Source organism: Apis laboriosa, unplaced genomic scaffold (genome assembly GCF_014066325.1).
Source record: "Apis laboriosa isolate Shangri-la unplaced genomic scaffold, ASM1406632v1 scaffold202_cov151, whole genome shotgun sequence".
NCBI classification, from domain to species: domain Eukaryota; kingdom Metazoa; phylum Arthropoda; class Insecta; order Hymenoptera; family Apidae; genus Apis; species Apis laboriosa.
Window position 1 is genome coordinate 1,241,632 of NW_025222291.1, and position 21,015 is coordinate 1,262,646.

General features: G+C 31.3%; 1 protein-coding gene across 3 annotated transcripts in view; it reads left to right on the forward strand.

Annotated features, from left to right (window-relative positions):
* Window positions 1–21,015, forward strand: part of LOC122712553 (unconventional myosin-XVIIIa) — a 59,662-nt gene that overhangs the window by 20,819 nt on the left and 17,828 nt on the right. The window contains exons 5-16 of one of the 3 annotated variants that reach the window (XM_043932275.1): window positions 4,935–4,964; window positions 5,394–5,582; window positions 5,948–6,124; window positions 6,415–6,615; window positions 6,862–7,014; window positions 7,355–7,938; window positions 8,017–8,199; window positions 8,396–8,658; window positions 8,743–8,905; window positions 9,048–9,222; window positions 9,635–9,793; window positions 10,001–10,216. In XM_043932275.1, the coding sequence (XP_043788210.1) occupies window positions 4,935–4,964; window positions 5,394–5,582; window positions 5,948–6,124; window positions 6,415–6,615; window positions 6,862–7,014; window positions 7,355–7,938; window positions 8,017–8,199; window positions 8,396–8,658; window positions 8,743–8,905; window positions 9,048–9,222; window positions 9,635–9,793; window positions 10,001–10,216 (2,493 nt within the window). Of the gene's footprint in view, window positions 1–778; window positions 2,473–4,934; window positions 4,965–5,393; window positions 5,583–5,947; window positions 6,125–6,414; window positions 6,616–6,861; window positions 7,015–7,354; window positions 7,939–8,016; window positions 8,200–8,395; window positions 8,659–8,742; window positions 8,906–9,047; window positions 9,223–9,634; window positions 9,794–10,000; window positions 10,217–21,015 lie in introns of those variants that run through there. The other 2 variants (XM_043932278.1, XM_043932276.1) reach the window with 2 other exon arrangements.

Sequence of the window (21,015 nt, forward strand, 5' to 3'; positions counted from 1 at the left end):
TTTCTTTTCTTTCTACGTTGTGTCTGTGAAAACTGTGTTTATGCAAATTATCGGCAAAACGCGCGTGCGAATTGTTCTCTTCGAATGGAAAGGATAGTGTTTAAAGATGAATCGAAAGTTTCTGGCTTTATAACGATTTTAGCATTTCTTGTTTTTCTTGCTCAATGAATTATAATAAAGAAGAAAAAACATTGTATATTTTTATAACATTGTACATATTTAATCTCTCTATTAATATCAGTTATATTGTTCTATTTTTACTATTATTACTATTATATTGTGTATAATCAAGCATTGCCATTGTTATTAAATTATTATAACATTATAATTATTATAATTATAATTATAAAGTTATCAACTATAATGCACATGAATAATATAACAAATATTCTATATTTTAAAAAAAATTCTTTTAGAAATTATTAATGTTTTTATTTAATTTACACGCGAATATTTCAATACCGATGCGATAAAAAAATCGTCGTAAACGTTTGTTTAAGAAGAAATATACCTGTAAATCAAAGTGTTAATATCTTGTATAAACAAAGTACTTATTACCTTTGATTGTTCGTTTTGTTTCCGTATTTACTACAGAAACAAATTGATTGAATCGTAATCGGTAAAATTACGTTCGCGAGCGAAAATGACGAGGACACTCGCCAAGTGAAAGAGTTGGATAACCAACGACGAAGATGGAGAATAGAAGGAAGAAGGGATCAAGCGGCGGTGATGGTGGCAGAAGCGAGAGAAAGACACGACAGTGCTGAGAAAGAGCGTCTCAGTCGTGGGAGCACGCCTGCCTCCATCGTTTCTTTTTGATCTGCTTCGGTCTTCGGTACTATTGCTGCCTCTTGCCTCAGTCGAGGCTCGGTGAGCTCGAGGTGCTTCTTGTAATGGAGCCCTATCTTGTTTCTCGGTTTCTCGATCGTCCAAACAAGAAACAAGACGATTTACAATATTTTTCGAAACTTTATCGTGAGTTATTTTGATCTCTAAATCTTTTCGAAGTTTCGTCCCATAATTCGTTGATATTTGTACATATAAAACGCATTGTATGATAAGTTTATAGGAAAGTTTATCACGTGTGTAATGTCGATAATTTCATTTCTTTAATGTTAATATGATTAGTGAATTTAGGATTGTTGAAAAGCGTAAAATTTGCTTTTCATCAATCAAAGACATCAATTTATCACTACAGAGGATGATTAAAATATATAAAAGTGTCAAAATATAAGTGACATCATTTGAATATTCTTCAAAGAATGAACAAATATGAGGATGAAGGGAATAAAAACGTGCGCCAACAGTATCAGGTGATCGGCGAACGATTCTTTTTCCCACAAGACACAATCGCATTTCTACTTTTATCGTAATAAAAACTAGCTTAAGATACATTTTTTTCAAGCGAAATACCAAGCAGAATTCTTAAGGCATTTGCGGATGAAACTTCGTTTGAATAAGAAAAATGCGCGTGAATCTCGATCTTGGAGCATAGATGATTTCTATATCACGAGGAAGGAAAGATAATTATCGCGAAAGCGAGAGGAAAAAACGCGAAAACAAAAGAGAAAGAATCTTCGAAAGTTTTGTTTTTTCAACGAAATGCCATTGAACAAAGACGATGAGGAGTCGCTGAGGGCGCATCACTTGCTTCACAGATCATGTCGCGGCAAGGCGCACGGAAATGGAATAGTGAAACAAAGCAATCGTCGCGCAACCATCTCTTTTCCCGCCACCAGGTACTCGAAAGACCGAGATTCTATCACTTTGGACGAGACTAAGTCCAATAGAAGAATAACCAGGAATGGCACCAGTTCCTGGGAATGCAGCGACAGCGACAGCCTACACTCGTCCGGGAATATCTCGATTTGCACCCCTGCTCGAGTACATAGTAGCACGAGCGCGAAGAAGAAAACTAATCGAAACCAATGCGTGTCCCCTTGTCTGTCGAAAACTGGCGCGAAGAGCAGCAGGAGGAAGGAGAGCTGGGCGGATACGTTACGTGTCGGTTCGATCGATGACGATCGGATCAAGAGGATGGAGGAAGGTTGGGATGACAGCAGCGTGATCAAGATACCTAGAGAACGGAAGTGGAGGAGGATTACGGCGGAGATAGAACAAAGAGTGCCTAGTGGCAAGTTAACCGGTGATTTTAGAATTCAGGAGCTGAAAGGAAGTTCATTGAGAAGTTGGAACAATGGCTCGCAGAAACGAAACCGGAAAACTACCGCGTCTCAGAGGAAATTGAAGCCGATCGAAGATATTATCGAGTGGGAGGAGATCGTGGAAATGGCCCTGGCTAAGAAGATAGGACGTGTAAAGAGGAAAAGAAAATGCGAGAACGGCGAGGACGTGGTCGATGATGGTGTGAATCGTCGGCGAATGGAGGGTGAACCGGTGAACGACACGGGGTTGTGCATGAAACGCCTCGAGGTGCTTCTGCAGAATAGACTACCGCCGCAAACGGGTGAGGTATGTCATTATCGACACGCCTCTGGAAACGAGAGTTCGTTAGCCTTTATTTGTAGATGTATAACGTACGAAGTTGGATGAGCCATATGTGGAAATTAAGGTTTCGACGATAGCGATAAGGGATTCGTAGAGTCGATGAATACGGCTATTCATGATTGATGAATTGATCGTTTTATTTGCGGTATCGTGTTCCGAAGGCGTTTAATTAGGTACCGTTTTTACGATAGTTCGAATTGTATTTCATCTTATAAATGTTAATCTCTATGCAAATTTGTACTGGTCGTTTCTTTAATGTTGTCAAGTTGCTTTAAATATCTTATATTTTCAAATTGAAAAGCTATATTGCATCGTGCGGATGAGGTATACAAATTTTGAACATGTAAAATTTAATCCAAATGAAATAATGTTTAATTAAAGAGAATCCGGATATTTTCAACTAATTTCGCGCATCTCTGGTAATAAACATGTACATGTAAACATCTATAACTTACAAAATTACAAAACGTTAATTGTAATAAACGCTCTTCTCTATACATAGCATAATTACCGACAAGGTATAATTGAGCAAATCGTTTAGAAATAGAGGTCGGTTGTTGCCGTACGAAACGTAGTTAAAAGGGCAGCACATTCGTAATCGTGTAATTTTCCTATTTAGGAACTCTCTGTGTTTGAAGGCACACCGTGTTCTGTTTGTTTCACGAAACAATGCGATCGTTGTATACACTGTACCCGTGGAGCCTGGGGCCTGATTCATGGTAATTTATTACTAGGAAGTCTTACATGGTAGAATAGAGCGAGTTAGTATGCTTTCTAGCAAAACGGCTGACACGACACAAGGAAATCGATATGTGTACTATATGTACATTTGCAGTTGCGACTCACCGCGTGATTCACGAAATTAAGGGAACTGTTATCGAAACAAGAACGCTTATGCCTTCCGTATCACGAGAAAATTAATTTCGGTTAGAATTTCGAAATTTACGAGAAATCGATTAATGATTAATTTTAATGCAACTTTTGCATTTAATAGATTTCTTTTTAGCAGAATTAATAAGCTTTTTGTCGTTCAAGAGGATACAAAAAATTAGAAAATAAATTTTCATTTGTTATATTAATTATTTTTATTCTTTTTAATAAATATGAATTTTTACATATTTACATACAATGATGCAATGTTTTTACTGATATGTAATAGTGATACGTTAATTGTAATATAATTTGCAAATATTTAATTATGGATGAACAAATTTTTATTTTATAATATTTTTAAAAGCATGAGATTAGGTATACGTCGTATAGATAAAGAGGTAAATGTCGTGATATTGATAGTATCCATTTAACATTTATAAAATTGAAATTCATCTCGTCCATTAGAATTAGTGTCTATATCAGACTTTTATAAACCTTGAATTTTAAAAGTGTTCTATTTGATTAAGGTCAGGCAAGCAAAGATAGCATGCAAACGATTAGTGTATTAGACGTGCAAAACCGGTATTAATAATGCCGTCATTTTGAAGGATGTTGATAATTTAAATTTCGTATTTTCTTTAAAACTATTATCATTAAAAATGGTTTATGTTAGTGATTAAGAATACTATGAATTATTTTTATAAGTTATTGCCAGTTCATTAGTAAAATTTATCTTCATTACGAACTAAAAAAAAAACGAAAAATTTTAAAAATACGATTATAGAAGGATCATTAACAAAACTTGAAAAATAACACACGTTTTCCTAATGAATTATATCATTCGTTATAAATTTTAAAATACGATTACTGTGTTTTAATCGAGACTATTGATCGAATGAGCAAACACATACGTACTTCATTGCATTGATTTACGTATTAAAAGACATATAGGGTGTTAATATATTAGTGGATAGCTTTAGAAAGTCGATTCTGAAGGCCAAAACAAATATAAAAATTGATTAAGTTATTTATTAAATTACGTAAGTAATTTAAACTTTTTAATGAAGCAAGATATCACTCTATTCCATCTAATGCAAATTTCAATTACTTATAAACAACATAGTTTCATTAAAAAAAGATGAAGTTGATCTTTATATGTTCTTATATCTCTATCAAATTGTGCATTCGAAATGAAGTAAGTGCTACATATATATATATATTTAAAAAGGAATAATGTATGTATAGTTGGGGAAATATTTGCATTCGCTTCTCAAGGAACACCCTATACATATGCACGTTAGATGAAATCAAATCAGATTTATACATCTCTGGTGAATTCATAACAAGCTTCTGCCTGGTCATCGAAAATGAATGTAACGCAGCGTGTGGTAATGCTAAGTAACAATAACACAATTAATTGCTCCCTAGAACGTTTTTTTATACAATCATTCAAAAATAATTGGTTCTCTGAATTATTTTTCCTCTTATTTGTAAGATAAAAGACTTTTATTCACTTTGAAATATAAATTTCTTGTTTTATTTTTAATTAAAAGACACTTGAAGAGAGGAAAAGGAATTTTAAGGTAATCGTAAAATGTTTGAAATATTTTCAGTAATATTTTTCCATATAAAATAAGTAATCCATATGTAGATTATCGATTATAAATAGATTACATCTAGAAGCAACAGATATTAGTAACATTTTTTTTCGTGTAAATCATATTTATATTTGTATGAAGTTATACAAAAAATTATAGATTTTTATCAAACATTTATCCAATCCAAATGATTTTATTATAAATTTTCAAAACATTAAGAACATGTATGTTATATTAATGTTCAAAGATATATGTATTTTGTTATACAAGTTCTATTTCATTCATAAATGATCATGATCTTCCTATTTCTCATTCATAAAATAAATCACGTTCGATTAGAAAATCAATTTAGGTTAAAATCTTAATTCTTTTCATTATTCTATTTTTCTTCTTTTTCTTTTTATCGATAAATAGGCACGATCCGAGGAGCATCTTGCACAAGAACAAGCATGGATGAGTTCTGAGAGAATTTGGTTGTTACATCGGGGTGGTTTCACCCCTGCGACAAAATGTGGTCCGGCAGATCCAGATACAGGGAAGCTGAGAATTCGTTTGACTACTTCCGGCGAAGAACTTTTGGTAGATGAAGAAGATGTTGAGAAGGTTTTGTTCTTTAAATTAAATTTATTTAATCAATATCGGTTTTCATCATTTTCTTAAATATAATATTAGATATATTGAAAAGTTCTGCTGTTTTCTTTAAATTTATATTAAGATACATTTATTTTCTTCGTTAATTTGCGATTTTACGATCGTCGTTTAATAGTCAATTAACATCAATGAGAAATTATTAGATCGATCATTCATATTTTAACTTAACTCGGTTGTTAATTTTTCATTGATTTATGGCAGTATCGATAATGAAAGAAAAAAAAAATATATTGCTACGATTCGTAGAAACGTGGTGTGGTCTAACAAGTAGGTTAAATCAAACCAATCGTTTTTTTTTCTTTTTTTTTTTTTTACAGGCCAATCCCCCTCAGTTTGACAAGGCCGAGGAACTCTCGCAATTACGTTTTCTCAATGAATCTTCTGTTCTCCACACACTGAGGCAACGTTACGCCAGTAATTTAATCCACACTTATGCGGGAGATAGCATGATCATTATCAATCCGGTGGCGCCATTGGCAATTTACTCGGAAAAGGCAAGTGATATTTACAGGTTCTTTGGTTCTTTTCATTTTCAAAATTGATGATTTAATTTGAATTGAATTTAAGGGATGAATTTAACTCTTGCCTTAATTAGATGCCTTGATTTAATTAGAAATTAAATATAATTAAAATATCTTAATGAAACGAAGAGAAAGAGGAAGAAGTTAATTTTCTTTTTAAATAAGGAAACAATAAGACTCGTTATATAATATTTTTAATAATTATATTTAACGAAATAAATTTTTTTTTTTTTTAATTTTATTACTTAATTTTCTTTCTTCAGGTAGCACATATGTTTAGAGGATGTAAAAATGAGGATATGCCACCGCATATTTATGCGATGGCGCAAGCAGCTTATAGAGGGATGTTGGCAACTCGAAGAGATCATTCCTTAGTTTTTCTTGGTCGTAGCGGATCAGGAAAAACGACAAATTTTAAACATGCTCTTCATTATCTTGTATTGGCTGCAGGTACAGTTAACAAGGTGAGTCAACATTTTCTATCATTATTTAATAATATTGTTAATGTATTATTATCATAAATCAATAAAAAAAAATAATATCTAGGAATATATTTTAACAAAAATATAAATCCAATATTACGTTCAAAAAATTGTTTAAAAATTTTGAATTTATAAAGAAGTTGAAATTCAAATTATTTGAAGATTAAAACTAATAAAATCTTTTTAAGTTGTGGCAAATTTTAAGAAAGTTATGCTATATTTTTCAAGATTTTGACTATCGAGAAACTCAACGCCCTATTCACAGTCTTGGAGGCTTTTGGAAATAGTAGAACACATATGAATTCCAATGCAACGCGATTTACACAATTGTTTAGTTTAGATTTCGATCAATCAGGGCAAATAGCATCAGCTTCTTTACAGGTAATATTTATATTACTATTATTTTTTGTTATCCAACTATTAATCGTTCTAATATAATATATATATGTTTTAATCCACATTTTTCTATCTATTTATGTCAGAAAGAATTCAGTATTATTTAATTTATTTATTATTGATATTTTTTAGAAAGAAAATTTAAAAGTTAACTTATAGAATTTTTTTACTATACCAATGCTATTAAAAATAACAACCCTGATAAAATGATAAAATGATTATTCGAAGATTATATTATATATATATCTGTCTAGATAGGTTTTTAGTTTATATCTAAAATATTTAAAATATATCACTTTAACTGTCTTTTTCTTCCTCAAACAAGGTGTTGCTTTTGGAAAAATCAAGAATAGGCAGAAGAGCAAATGGAGATCCAACTTTCCATGCGATTTATCGTTTGCTGGCAGGCGCAGAGGGTGCTCTCAGAAAAGAATTGCACCTTACAAATCTAGTCGCAGAGAATAATACTTTCATTACACCTCTGCAAAAACATGAGGATAAGCAGCGTGCTATGGTCGAGTTTAATCGAATCGTAGCCGCCTTTAGAATTCTTGGAGTGTCCGAGTCTGATGAAAAAGTCATTTGGCTAGTCCTTGCCGGTATATATCATCTGAGTTGTGCTGGTGCAGTTAAGGCTGGCACTAGTTCGCAAAGTCGATGGCAGTTCGCGAGAGTAGAGTGTGCAGAAAAAGCTGCCAATTTACTAGGCACTACTGTCGAAGAATTAAGTAGAATAGTATTTTCTTGCAACGGAGGTGGTGCTGGTACACCAAGTACTCCGAGACCTGCTCTACGTACACCGAGTCCTACGGAACAGAGCAAAGATATCATGGGCTTAGATGCCTTGGAAGGTCTTTTGATTGGACTTTATTCTGAAATATTTCATTGCGTAGCTGCTCTCATCAATAGGTATGTTCTTTTTCTAATTAAATATCGATACAACTAAACAAAAGTAAAGATGATGATGTCGCATTTATGCGTTTACAGATCCATATCATCGTCTGTACACACAGTGTCGTCTTTGTTACTCTGTGACTCGCCAGGTTTTCAAAATCCAGCCTCCTGTGGACAACAAACTGGAGCTTGTTTCGAAGACTTGTGTCATAATTACTTGCAAGAACGATTGCAGCTGCTGTTTCATCATACGACACTGGTGGCACCAAAGGACAGGTATATAAAGCCGCAAATTGTAAAAATTGCGAGTAATATTATAAAAACTTTATAATTAAAGTTAATTTGTTTTGAAAATGATATTGTAGGATATAATATGATTTTATTTAAATATATAATGAGTAGTGCATTCTCTATAATAAATATTATATGTAAAATTATTACATTGATTCGTCTAAATGTTTTCCAAATATAGGTACGTCCAAGAAGGAATTGATGTAGATTATGAAGATGATTGCGATGAAGATGGAATTGGATCACCTCAGGGTTTAATTTCGCTATTAGATCGTGGAAGTTCGCAGGGTGCGACTATGTTGCGAACTAGTCAAAGTGACCTTAGTGGGAGTAGACAAATGGAACGAAAAGGTCTTCTATGGTTATTGGATGAAGAAACAGTATGTCCTGGTGGCAGTGATGAAACATTTTTAGATCGTCTGTTCTCTCATTATGGAGATAGAGGTACTTAAACATTTTTATATATCATATATGATTTTGAAAATTAAGATAAATTTTAACTTATTTTGTTAATTTTTTCTTTGATAGATCATCAAATATTACTTAGAAAAGCACCTGGAAATAATCAATTTGTCTTACAACATCTATTGGGTACTAATCCTGTACTTTACACAGCAACAGGATGGCTGAAAGCAACACGAGAAAATCCTGTTACTAAAAGTGCCATTACAATACTTCAAGAAAGCACAAGGTAATATAAATGTCAAATTTTTTAATAAGTATCATATTTTAATTTAAATTTAAAAAAATTAAATATTATTGATATATTATTCCTAAAAAAATATTATTTGTTTTATGTTTTAATAATTAATTTTATATTTCATTTTTAACAGGGAAGATGTTAGTATGCTGTTTGTTAGTGCACGTGGAGCTGGAGTTTCTGGAACTTTATGCAGTTCCATGCCTGGTTTAGAGGGATCACAATCATTAAGAAGAGCATCTAGTATACGACGAACATTCACTGCCGTAAAAAGAAAAAATATCTGTCTTCAAGTCAAATTTACTGTTGTAAGTATTAATATCATAACACTATTGCTGTTTAGTAATCATAAATAAATATTCTATAAATTCTTGTGTTTTGTAAGTACATATTTATCTAAAAATATTCAGATTTTTATATATGTACTCCTATTCGTATAAAAGATAATTATGTCATGTGCTGTTATATATTATGTTATCTTCAAACAATGACTTAATTTACAAGTAATTTTACGAGTAACTGAAATTATATTGGTTTTCGTTTTATGAACGAGATATATATACAGTTGAAAATGTTATATCATTGTCATTACGAATAAGAAAAGCAAGATACAATAGATGAGTTCTTTTTTTATTATTAAAATTATTAAAAATTATTAAAATTAATCATAATTTTATATTTGAAATATATTTAAAATATTTAAAAATTAATTTGTTAAAGGATGGTCTGATTGAAACCTTACGAAGAACACGAGTTAAATTCATTCACTGTATATTACCACAACACAATGCTGGCTGTACTGATAATAAGAGTCTGTTGTCAGTAAAATCTAATCAAAGCGAGGATAGTGTTATTAATGTTCCTCTTCTTCGATCGCAGGTAAAAATATAATTTTTATTTCATAAATATATCTAATTAATTTATATCAGAATTTATGTTTAATATATTTATAATTTTGAACAATTCATAAAATAGAAATTAATAAGATGGTTTCAATTTGATACAATATTTAAATTATCATAAATTTAAATATAATATATCAGTTTTTAATATCAATATTAAAAGAAAATTTCATTTTTGTTATAGATCCGTGGAAGTCAAATAATTGACGCAGTTCGATTACATAAAGTCGGATTTCCTAAACATATAGCATTAGGCGAATTCAGAAGACGATTCAGTTTATTATCAAGCGATGTAAATACGCGACCAGGTAGTCCTGTAGCTGATGAACGTCGTGCTGTGGAAGATATGATGCTTACTATCGATGTCGATCCAGCTTTATATCGAGTTGGTCAAAGTCAGGTAAGTCACATGTACTGTCTTATATATTTCCCTATATTAAATTAATATTTTGGATCGAAAAATACGCGAAGTCTTAAGGACTATATACAAAATTATTTTATTTATTTTTTATTCAAAATAAATATATTTGGTATGTATTAGAAATTCGTTAATATATTATAAAAGATTAATTAAGTTCAAGTTAATTAAATTGATTATAAATTTAAAAGTTTTTTTAATTAAAAACAAATTTATTTCTGTTACTTTAATATTCTTAGTTTCTAGTAACTTTCTCTTTTGACTATGCATTCCAAACAAATTTATTGTACTTTTCACTATGAAATAAATTTTTTATAATAGTTAATAATTTTGTAGTATAAAATCTATGAAAAAATAATAAAAATTCATAAAAATAACTTTTTAAAAATATAAATATAATACATCTTATATAAAACATTTTGATTATTTTCTAATATTATCAAATATTATTATTCATAATGGATTACCAATCTTGAGGAGAATACGTAAGTACTTATGTAATTTCATTTTGTTTCATTTTCGATTATTGCAAGAATAAATAAAAAAAATAAATATATGTATGTGTATATTTGTGATATCGAGGATTGGGATTTTGAAAAAATATTAACTTCAGTTTAGAAAATTTATCTTAAAAATAAAAAATATCAATAAGAAGTTTACCTTGAATCATATTTTTCGTAGTCTGCACATTTTTATAAATGAGAAATCAAAAATTTATTAAAGAGATGGCAAAGATCATTATATATAATTTATTTGATGAATGATAACAAAAATTTAAATTTATTTATATATAGTATCTAACTTTGAAATAATCAATTACTTATGAATATCCTGAATATTCTAATCTTGAATAAATTTCAAGATTTTTAAATCTTTCTTTTCTTTGCAATTCAATCTTACAACAAAAACTTCCACCTTTTATTGTTATGCAAATTAACCATGCATAACTTTCCCATTTTATCTTCTTCGACTTTCAATTTGTCTATTTCGATACCATGCGTATCCCAGCAAGGATTAAATTTACAATATCATATCTTTCACACACAGTAGAAACACTTTCACTTTTTTCTGTCAAGCAATAATACTTTTACTCGATGTTCTCGTTATCAAAGCAAAAGAAATGGAAAGGCATATCGATAGGTGTTATCCTAACTTGTAATACCGGTCTTAAATATCATCGATGGCATAGATGGTTTAATATTACCTGGATTTACATTCGGTCACTTCCTTGATTCGATTCACCGTTGATCGTTCGATCGTGAATTTCGGTAACGTCATACGTCTGAAACGAACGTTCGTTTTCTCAAGGAGAATTGCTTTACGTGATTTCGGTCAACTTTCTCCATGAATTCGATTACGATTTCGTCAGTACGACATCGTTGGAATCAGACTTGGCCATATTTGAATCGACATTATTTGAAAATTACATGCTCACTGTATGTTTTCTTTTAATATATTTTATTATTTGTTACTTACTATACGATTTATTATTATTTAATAACATATATTTTTTATAATATTTTCAATTTTTAAAAACTAAATAGTATTTTTAAAGAATTTCGTATTGTTTGGCGGAAATCTTTTTTACCAGAAGTAATACGAACAAACATTGTCGGTACACTCTGTAGATTTATGCAAAATAATGTTTCGTAATGTAGATTAGAAGGCAATTACGAAACACGGTTTATGTCTTTGACGATCCTATCTAATAGACGAGCATCTTCATAATTCCATGGAAATTGTAATCATAATTAATGTGATATGTTGTCGAAGTCAAACAGAGTTTTATGTGCAATAACCGCAATTGCATATCTTTATTGACACTTTTTTCACAATGGAATAACACAGTGAGAATAAAACTACTGGCAATTTGCTTGTACATTAGAAATGAATATTAATGCGTATTTTCTATTGATGAATTATTATGTCGTTGCTTTACGATGCATGAAAGTAACATTGTAATTATAGACATGATTTGTATATTTTTTTTAATTTTTTTCTTTTGCAATTTATAATTTGTTTATTTTTTGATTCTTGGCAAACGTATTTAATTTTACAAAAATTTTTTTTTATTTCTCTCATTGTTACTTCTTCGTATAATAATTCAATAATAATGGAGAGTAATACGAAACTGCGAACAACAGCTATGTATGTCATCTTTGACTGAAAAAAAAAAAAATAGCTATTCTATTAACACAATTCCTAATGAATTAACACACGATTGTGTACATAAAAAACAACGAAAGAAAACAAAACACATTTGTAATTGCATACTATTTAACCTATGGGGAAGAAAATGTCACACAAGCTATAAAGTAGACTCGTTTTATGTCGTTACGATCTTTTGTACGTGCACTTAACATATATGCAATAAGTATATTCATTTAAATGATGTGTTCAATTTATGTACATGCAATTATTTCTTATGCTATTAAGGATATATGAAGAACATTGCTGATGTAACTAAGTTTGCTTAAGGGAAAAAATACCGTTATTTCTATTCTTTCCTTTTTTTTTTTTTTTTTTTTTTTATTATTTTTTATTATTTTTTTTTTTCCTTCCCTGTGAAATTACTATGCACATTTTAAAGATGAACTGCGATTATTAGAATGTTCCGTTATAGGAATAATCATAAGTAAAGTAAAAAGTAAATAATGTGCTCTGTGGAAAATTAGTCGAAAAACATGATAAAATTTTTGAAAATTGTAGATAGAGTTACAGTGTAATAAAACAGTGATTCTCAATTTCTCGATTACTGCTGTGATTTTCAATCGAAAACTTATTTATTTTATATATTCATCATACACTTTTGGAAGATCGATTTTAGAAACAAACACAAAAAAATTGATACAAAAAGATATCGAAATTATAAAAAATATAATTAATTATTTTTAACTTTATCTTCTTTATTTTATCTTCTTTAACTTTATCTTCTTTTTTCTCTCTCGCTTCGTTTAAATAAAATTTTAATTGCTTGTAATTTAATAAATAAATAAACTTCTTAACCGATATTTTTATACATCAATTTTCTTATTCGTTTTGGCTTTAAGAAATTGATTTTCCAAAATTTCACGAATACACTTATTATCCTATTTACTTGTACAAAATCTTGGAATCTTTGGATCCAAGAAGATTGATCTCATTACAATTCGAATCATCGATTATCGAGGCAAGATTAATTTTCGAAGCAAAAACCCAAAGAAGAGGATCGTTTGACCGCGAAAGTGCAAAAGGGTCGAATACCCATGGAAAAAAAAAGCGACACGCGCTAGTGACTTTCTCGTGGCCCATATAGAAATCATTGCACTCTTCAGAACCTCTGCTTGTTCGCAGAACTTGCGTTGCCCGGGGCCTTTTCGTCGCGAAAGTGTTCCACCTTGCACGTACACCTCTTTTCTTTTCTTTCTACCGTCTGTTTTTCTTCGAAACAACCGTGTGGTCCAATTTGTTCCTCGCAACGGATCCGACGAATTAACGAACACGGAAGTAGGAAAAAAATACGAGCCACTATGATATATATAGATAACAAATCTGGCCAAAACTTCAAAAGTTTGATTTGAAATTAAAATAAAAAATCGAAGAATAAGAATTTTTATTATTCTGTTATTTTAATTGTGAGACAATGGAAGTGAATGGAAATAATATTAATTATTATTTAATAAGTAGCGTATTTCAATTGATATCATTTGTTTATTATTTTGTTGAATTAAAAAATAAAATTCAAAATGAAAATTATCGAATAATAAATATAGTAATAATCATAATAAGCGTGTAATAATGTTAGTCAGAAACAGAAATTCTATTAAATGTTTATATGTTTGTGTCAGAAAAAAATTATGAAAAAAAAATAATAACATTATTTTATATAATATTATTGTGAACGGGTTCAGATCTACCAGATAACAGAAAGGAAAGATCGAACTTCTTTTCTTGTCGTTGAGACGAGAATAATTATGTTGTGACGGAGATAATGGAATGAAGAATAATATGCACAATGTGTTTTCTAAAGGTGGTCGAGAAGGTAGAATTTCATTGAAGTATATAAATTATTTAACGAGAAAGCATTCTGCAAGTTTCAGTTGCACCAGACGAAAAAATATTTATGCTTCCACACATAATTATTAACCTTTCACAGTAAAATTCAATAATGTGTTAATAATTGCATTCACAATAAAATAACAGGTTTGAATGAAACATTTATTGACTTGAATCATATGAAACGTAATTTATTGACTTAATTAAGATAAATCATATATTTTATTTGGATAAAATTTTAATAATCATTGCTTGATATTAATCTTTTTTAATATTGAATCATCGATAAATAATCTGTTGTAATGTTAAACAAAGTTAGAACAAATTAAAACGTATTATAAGATATACATAATTGACCTACATTAATTGCAACACTTTTCTGATTTTCAGGCCACTTATGATTCGCGTGTTTTTATAGGACAGTTGTTGAACCAGTTAACATACTTCATATTCTTGATTTTTTTGAAATTTTTTGAACATCAATTAATATATAAAATTATTAGATTAATACATTCCATAACAAACTTACATACAAATTTCATTTGAAATAAAGATAAAAAAATAATAGTTTGAAATAATAAATTATTACTCGTAAAGTTTGTTGGAAATTTTTCTTAAATTTACAATATATTAATTGAAAAAAATTTATAAAGAAGTACTTAAATATATTGCAAATTAAGATAATATTAAATTAAAATAATATTATAAGATAATGATAACTAAAAGTAATTTCCAAATCCCAAATACGTTGAACAGTTATATTGATAAACATTACTGTGTGTACGATTGGCGTCGCATTCTAAACATCATAACCATTATAGGTTTTCCTGTTAGTTCACTGATAGATGCACCTGTATGTGTCGATATTAAATATGACTAAATGTTCACCCCACCGAATGTGTATGTAGATGAACACCAATTGAAGACAGTTAAACTCCCATTGAATATATAAGTAGAAACGGTTCTTAATACATTAAATTTTAGAAAGTATATATCATAAACACCACATAATATTATTATGAAAATACAGTTAAAATTCTAAATGGTTTGTCTTATGTGGGTACCGCATAGAAAGTTTCAATCGAAATAGAAAATGAAGAACAACATGTAGGACCAGTATATGTAGATATATATTTCAATCACCTACTTACATATCTTATATGTTATGTAATAAATTACAATGCAATAAATTTGCAATAAAAATATATATAAAAATAATATTTATACTACTTTTACAGAATAGAAGAAAGAGAATGAAATTCGATCGGATAAAATATATAAATCTCCTTTTTACATTATGTAATTAAGAAGCCGTTCAAGCCGTTTATATTGCAAATGTATTGTCCTGACAAAATTATTAATCGAACAAAAGAGGTATGACAACAGAATCCGCTCAATCGATAACACGATCGATAACAAACATACACAACTGTTCGAATAGTATCGCTTCTGTTTAAATGCGCGGCTAGGAATCTTCACTCCCGAAATATCCGGAGTAAGGTTTCCACAGCGGAAATGTGACCGTTGATCGTGTACGCCTGCTATTCGTGCGTGTCTAGCATCGCAAATAATTCGCTGTTCAATTCCGCCAATCGATACCACGAATAAACGCGTGAACGGATTCGTTGGAAATTAATAACGATATTAATGTTCGATGCGATCAGACCTCGTTGTCTCTTACATTCGATCAATTTTTTCCGCTCGGTGAATCGGAATGTTAGAGGTGAAAACACATGTGTGATTTGACAATAAGTCCAAAATTTCTCTCTTATTATAAATCTTCTCTCTTATTATTGATCACGTTAATAAACATTACCGTCTTTTTAGATACATCTCATTTCAGCTGTTAAATTATTGTTGTTTGAAGTTAAGTTATTCGAATTCTCGAATCATTCAAATTATTCGAATTCAAGTAACGTTTGATTAATTTGAACGAGGCTTAAGTCGGTTTTCCGCGTGCTGTTAATGCCTGTTGCGCGTTTGGAAATCCATCGCAGCTTGGTAATAGAGAAACGCGACAAGTTTTAATTTAACTGGCTAACGCGCTAGGTCAGGTTCGCACGACAAACGCGGTAACTTGCCAGATCGTGATCGAGATCACGGAACCAGTAGTAGTCATCCCTGATGTTTAATTATTGTTGGCTCTTAAAGGAATTTTTTCAATGGAAAGAAATGAAAAAAAAAATATCTTTTCCCTTTTTTTTTTCATTTACGAAAGATTATTGCGCGTATTATTATGTAAGTTATGTAATTATGTAAGAAACAATTTTATATATATATATATATATAGCTTTTCCTAATTTAAATTACACTTAGTATACACGGTTTAAACGTACTGTACAAGTGCGTTCACGAATAGACAGTGTATTTACCTTTCAATCGAAATCAGATTCAAAGGAAAGATGGATGACGAGACGGAATATAAAGTTGGTACGCTGGTTCTTCGAGGAATGCGTTTGAATGCCTTTGAAAGGAATGACTCGTGACGTATGAATAATTTCATATTTGTCACGAAACAGGTGGGAATCGCAAAAAGATCGAAAGTGTGCTAAAAAGGGATAAAAAGAGCGTGGATAAAATAAAAGTGAATGATGTTGAATGTGACAGACAGCAAAAGTCGATAACTTTGTGCAAAAAAAAAAATAGAATGAAAAAAATCACAAAAATTTTGAACGTGATATTTACTTTCTTTAGAGATAAATTCTGTAACAGTTTTGCATTTGACGAATAAAACAATTTTGCAATAATGATAATATTTTTTTAGATAAATGTTTCTAAAGAATTTGAAAAGAAATAAAACTGTTCTTGAAAAACTTGATATCATAATATTTCTTGAGGAACAAAGTAAAAATAATATTAAGTAAAATAATATTACTTAACGAAGTAACAAAATAAAACAATATAAATCAAATGGAGATATATCGAAGATCTTAGTATTCACAGTTTACAATGAATTTCTCCCACGTGATCGTTCTTCTCTGGCGGAAGCGGATGCCAAGAAGCGGTTTCTTCAGCTTTTCTGTTACATCGTTCAAGTTCACCGTGAATTCCTCGTTTCTTTTATCCCGCTGAAGAACTAAAGCCTCGTTTAACTTAGTCAATTGAATCAATTGAAGAATACACACGGCAAATTCACGTTGAATCGATATCCGAGTGAAATTTAGTTAGAGGAAGTAATTTAAGTAAAATCAACGCGATTTTAAATATCAATAATAACAGTTGGACAAGATAGAAAGCCATTTATCATGTCACACCTTCGATAGCAATTAAAAAAGTGAAAAGAAATCTTCTAGTTGTCGCGTCAGGAAATTTGTTGGAATTATCGTGAATATCAATCGTAATCCACGCGGAACATCTTTCATAAAGTAGACGTAAATATAGATTTGTTCAGGATGTTAATACGCTTTCACTTTTCTGATTGAATCTGATATCTTCTTATTTAGAAATGTTTACCGAGTTGTTACTAATCACCAACCGCGTTTTATTCCTTTTACTAACTGCAAAAGATTAATAAGAAAATTTAATTTATTCTACAATTAGATTTATTTAATTTATTTTATAATTAGATGGAAGAAAAATTGTTTCTTTAAATAAAGAAACACTTGAATACTTAGAAATTTATGACACCGATATTGGAAAAACAAATTAACAAATTAATTTTAACCATTAATGAGGTTAATGAGGTTAACGAATTTATTATTAAATTGACATTAAATTCGATGATTTACATATCTATCCTCCTCTACAATTACAATTTCATTTTTTTCATAATGAAAAAAAATTCTAATTATTCTTCAAATTATCTTAATATCAATAAAAATATCATCTAATTCCAATTTCTAATTGATTTCAGATGATTCAGAAATAGTTCGTATAATTCATTTAGCTACTTAAAAATCTTCGCGATTCTGTATTAAGGCAATTTTAAATTTAAATCAAGAGAAAAATAAGCAAGACAAATTTCAATTGATCTTCGCCAAAAGAACCAAGTGAACCACTCTACAAACAATCAAATCGTTCGCTCTTCGATCGTTGCCAAAAAATCGTCACGAACGACATGGACAATCCGATATTTTCGATTTTTAAGACAGTAAAAGAATCCCGCGATTTCATAACGCGGCCAATATTCTTTTCTCCTGCCGATGCTCTCCCGTATATTCTCCTCCCATATCGTCTCCTTTCTCCTGTTCGTCAGTAGGCCAGCGGACATTCCCGACAACAGCTTTCCAACACCGTTCCCGACATGGCTTCCAATTTCGCGATGCAACTGCCATCTCCGCGAAGATCTATCGATCGGGCTGAACGCGGCCTTTTCTATGCGTACGGGAGGAACGGCCCCACGACCTCGCTTTCGCGAGACCTGCGAAATTTCCGTCGCGACTTGTGTGTATACGCCTGGTATACACGGTGTCTGGAAACGACGGACTGAGATTGGCCTTTAAAAATTTTCAGAAACTTGCAAAAAACTCGAATTCGAAACGTTCGAAAGTGTCGAAGTGGCGATGGTTGGATTGATTATTGGTGGCGATAATACCGTCCCGTTCGTAACCGCTAATGTATACTTACTAAATTGTAAATATACGAAATGTCTCCTTTTAAAAGGACATTAAACATCAAAGGGATATATTTAGACACGGTGTGATTATAGCATAAACTACAAATTACTAACAGGTATTGGAGACGGAAGCATTGTGTGAATATTGGTCTTGGAAATAAAAGGATGAACAAGGAAATTTATACCCTTAATAATGAGACAAACGTGTCGTAAATCCTAAGACACGAAATGCTAAGCTATTAGTAGTACCTGTTGATATCCATGCTAATCGTAGGCATTAAAATAAATGGAGGTTGCTGGCTAAAATAAGAAACAAAATCTTTTTTCTCTATTTCACTCTTTGCTTTTTTTAATCAGTACGTTTCAATAATGTATTCCAATAATGAAAGTATTATTTAATTGCAAGCTTGTCACGATTACTGAAAAATCGTTTAACGTCTCGGTTTACCATAAATTTGCATTGTTCGAATCTGTAAAAAAGAGTGGAACAGTCCCCCCTCCCCCAAGCACATTTTCTCCAGTCGCATCCTTCGAATTCTTTAAATTGAAATTGAAGAAAGAGAAAGATTCGTTCAGAATCAATTGTAATTCGTTTTCCCCCGTATCTCTTCTAACGAGAATACTAATTCGATCATTATGCAATGATCATCCCCGCACCGCTACCCTTAAATCGTAATCTTACTTCGTTTGCGGAAACAACTTCTGCATATTTAAATCGGATTCTTGGCGATGCAACTAGTCTCTTCTTTAATTTATACTTGAATTTGTGCGATTGCCTCTGCATGTGTAACGAAACCGTTATTAGCATTAGTCCGCACGAAATTTCTATTATATATATATATATATACATATAAATAATAATAACGAGATATAGGAACAAAATTTTCTATTACGCGAAAATCTATCTATCTATCGCAAAAAAATTAAATTATACACATTTAAAAAAATATATACACACATTTAAATTTATTTTATCGAAAAGCAAAAAAAAAAAAAAAAAAAAAAACGTGAAAATTATATCATTATGTAGCCGTTATTATTACGAACGTCTTAAGCTATTCCCACTTTTCACAAGATTACGGAGATTCTAACGTTACCTCCCTCCGTCCCCTTTTCTCTTCCCCATTAGATTGTTCTCTCGAGACACGAATACGATGCGTGTAAAAGGGAATAAACTGTTTGAGCCAGCGCCACAAGAGAGACCGTATAGCATATCGTGAGTAAAGGGGGGCCGAGCGAGCGATCAAGAGGGGGGCAGGAACTTGCACCTGACTCGTACAAAGTTTTCTGCACTCAGTCAGTTCGCGGTTGGTCTCGATTCCGATCAGGGGCATCGGTTCCATTTCGGTTCCATGATTTGCGTACCAGGCTGCAAACACTCTTCTTAGTCATTCTCGTTTCGTTCTATTAACATTTTTATTCCCTATCACCCGCGCGTCACCTCTCATCACTCTGATCGTCCGTTTCACCTCCAGTGGTTCCGTTTTGGTGCGTTTTGGTTAACAAGAAGGAGAGCTCGTAAGAATGGGACGTTCGTTCGACATGGTCGAGTCGATCGTGACGACAGGCGATCGTGAAAATGTTTCCTGAGCTTCGAAGGATTTCTTCCTAATCGGAGAGGTTGAGGAGAGGTTCGAATATCAATCGTGACGGAGAACCACCCCCTCGGTCGGCGGTGATTCGTATCGCGGAACAAGTGTAGTAAAGCACGTTCCCATTGTCAAATAGGTATGTAAGAAACAAACGAGCCGGTGGAGAAGGCTGCATTGTCGTGGAGAGCGAGCACGTTAAATACCGATTTAAGCTTGATTCACAGTAGCGGTCGAAGATCTCGAGCTACGTAAAATTTTACCAAATACCAATCGGAAATAATTGGAATTGCTGCAGGATTATATCGTATATTCGTTTCGTGAGATGAATATTTATTACGATGCTTTTCGCTGCTGAAATCGTACGATTTAATCTTTAAATTAATCTATTAATCGCATCCATACTTCTTTTCGATCGTTCTCAATAGACGATCCAAGTCGAACACCGTCAGGTGTACCTCGATCTTGACCGTTCTACGATCAACATTTTCAATCAAATCACTTTCTGTCAATATTTTCTCTGTCTGGATTACGCATAAAAATGATGTCCGAGCATACCTTCGACCACTATTATGAATCGAGCTTTAACGATGGTCGATTGC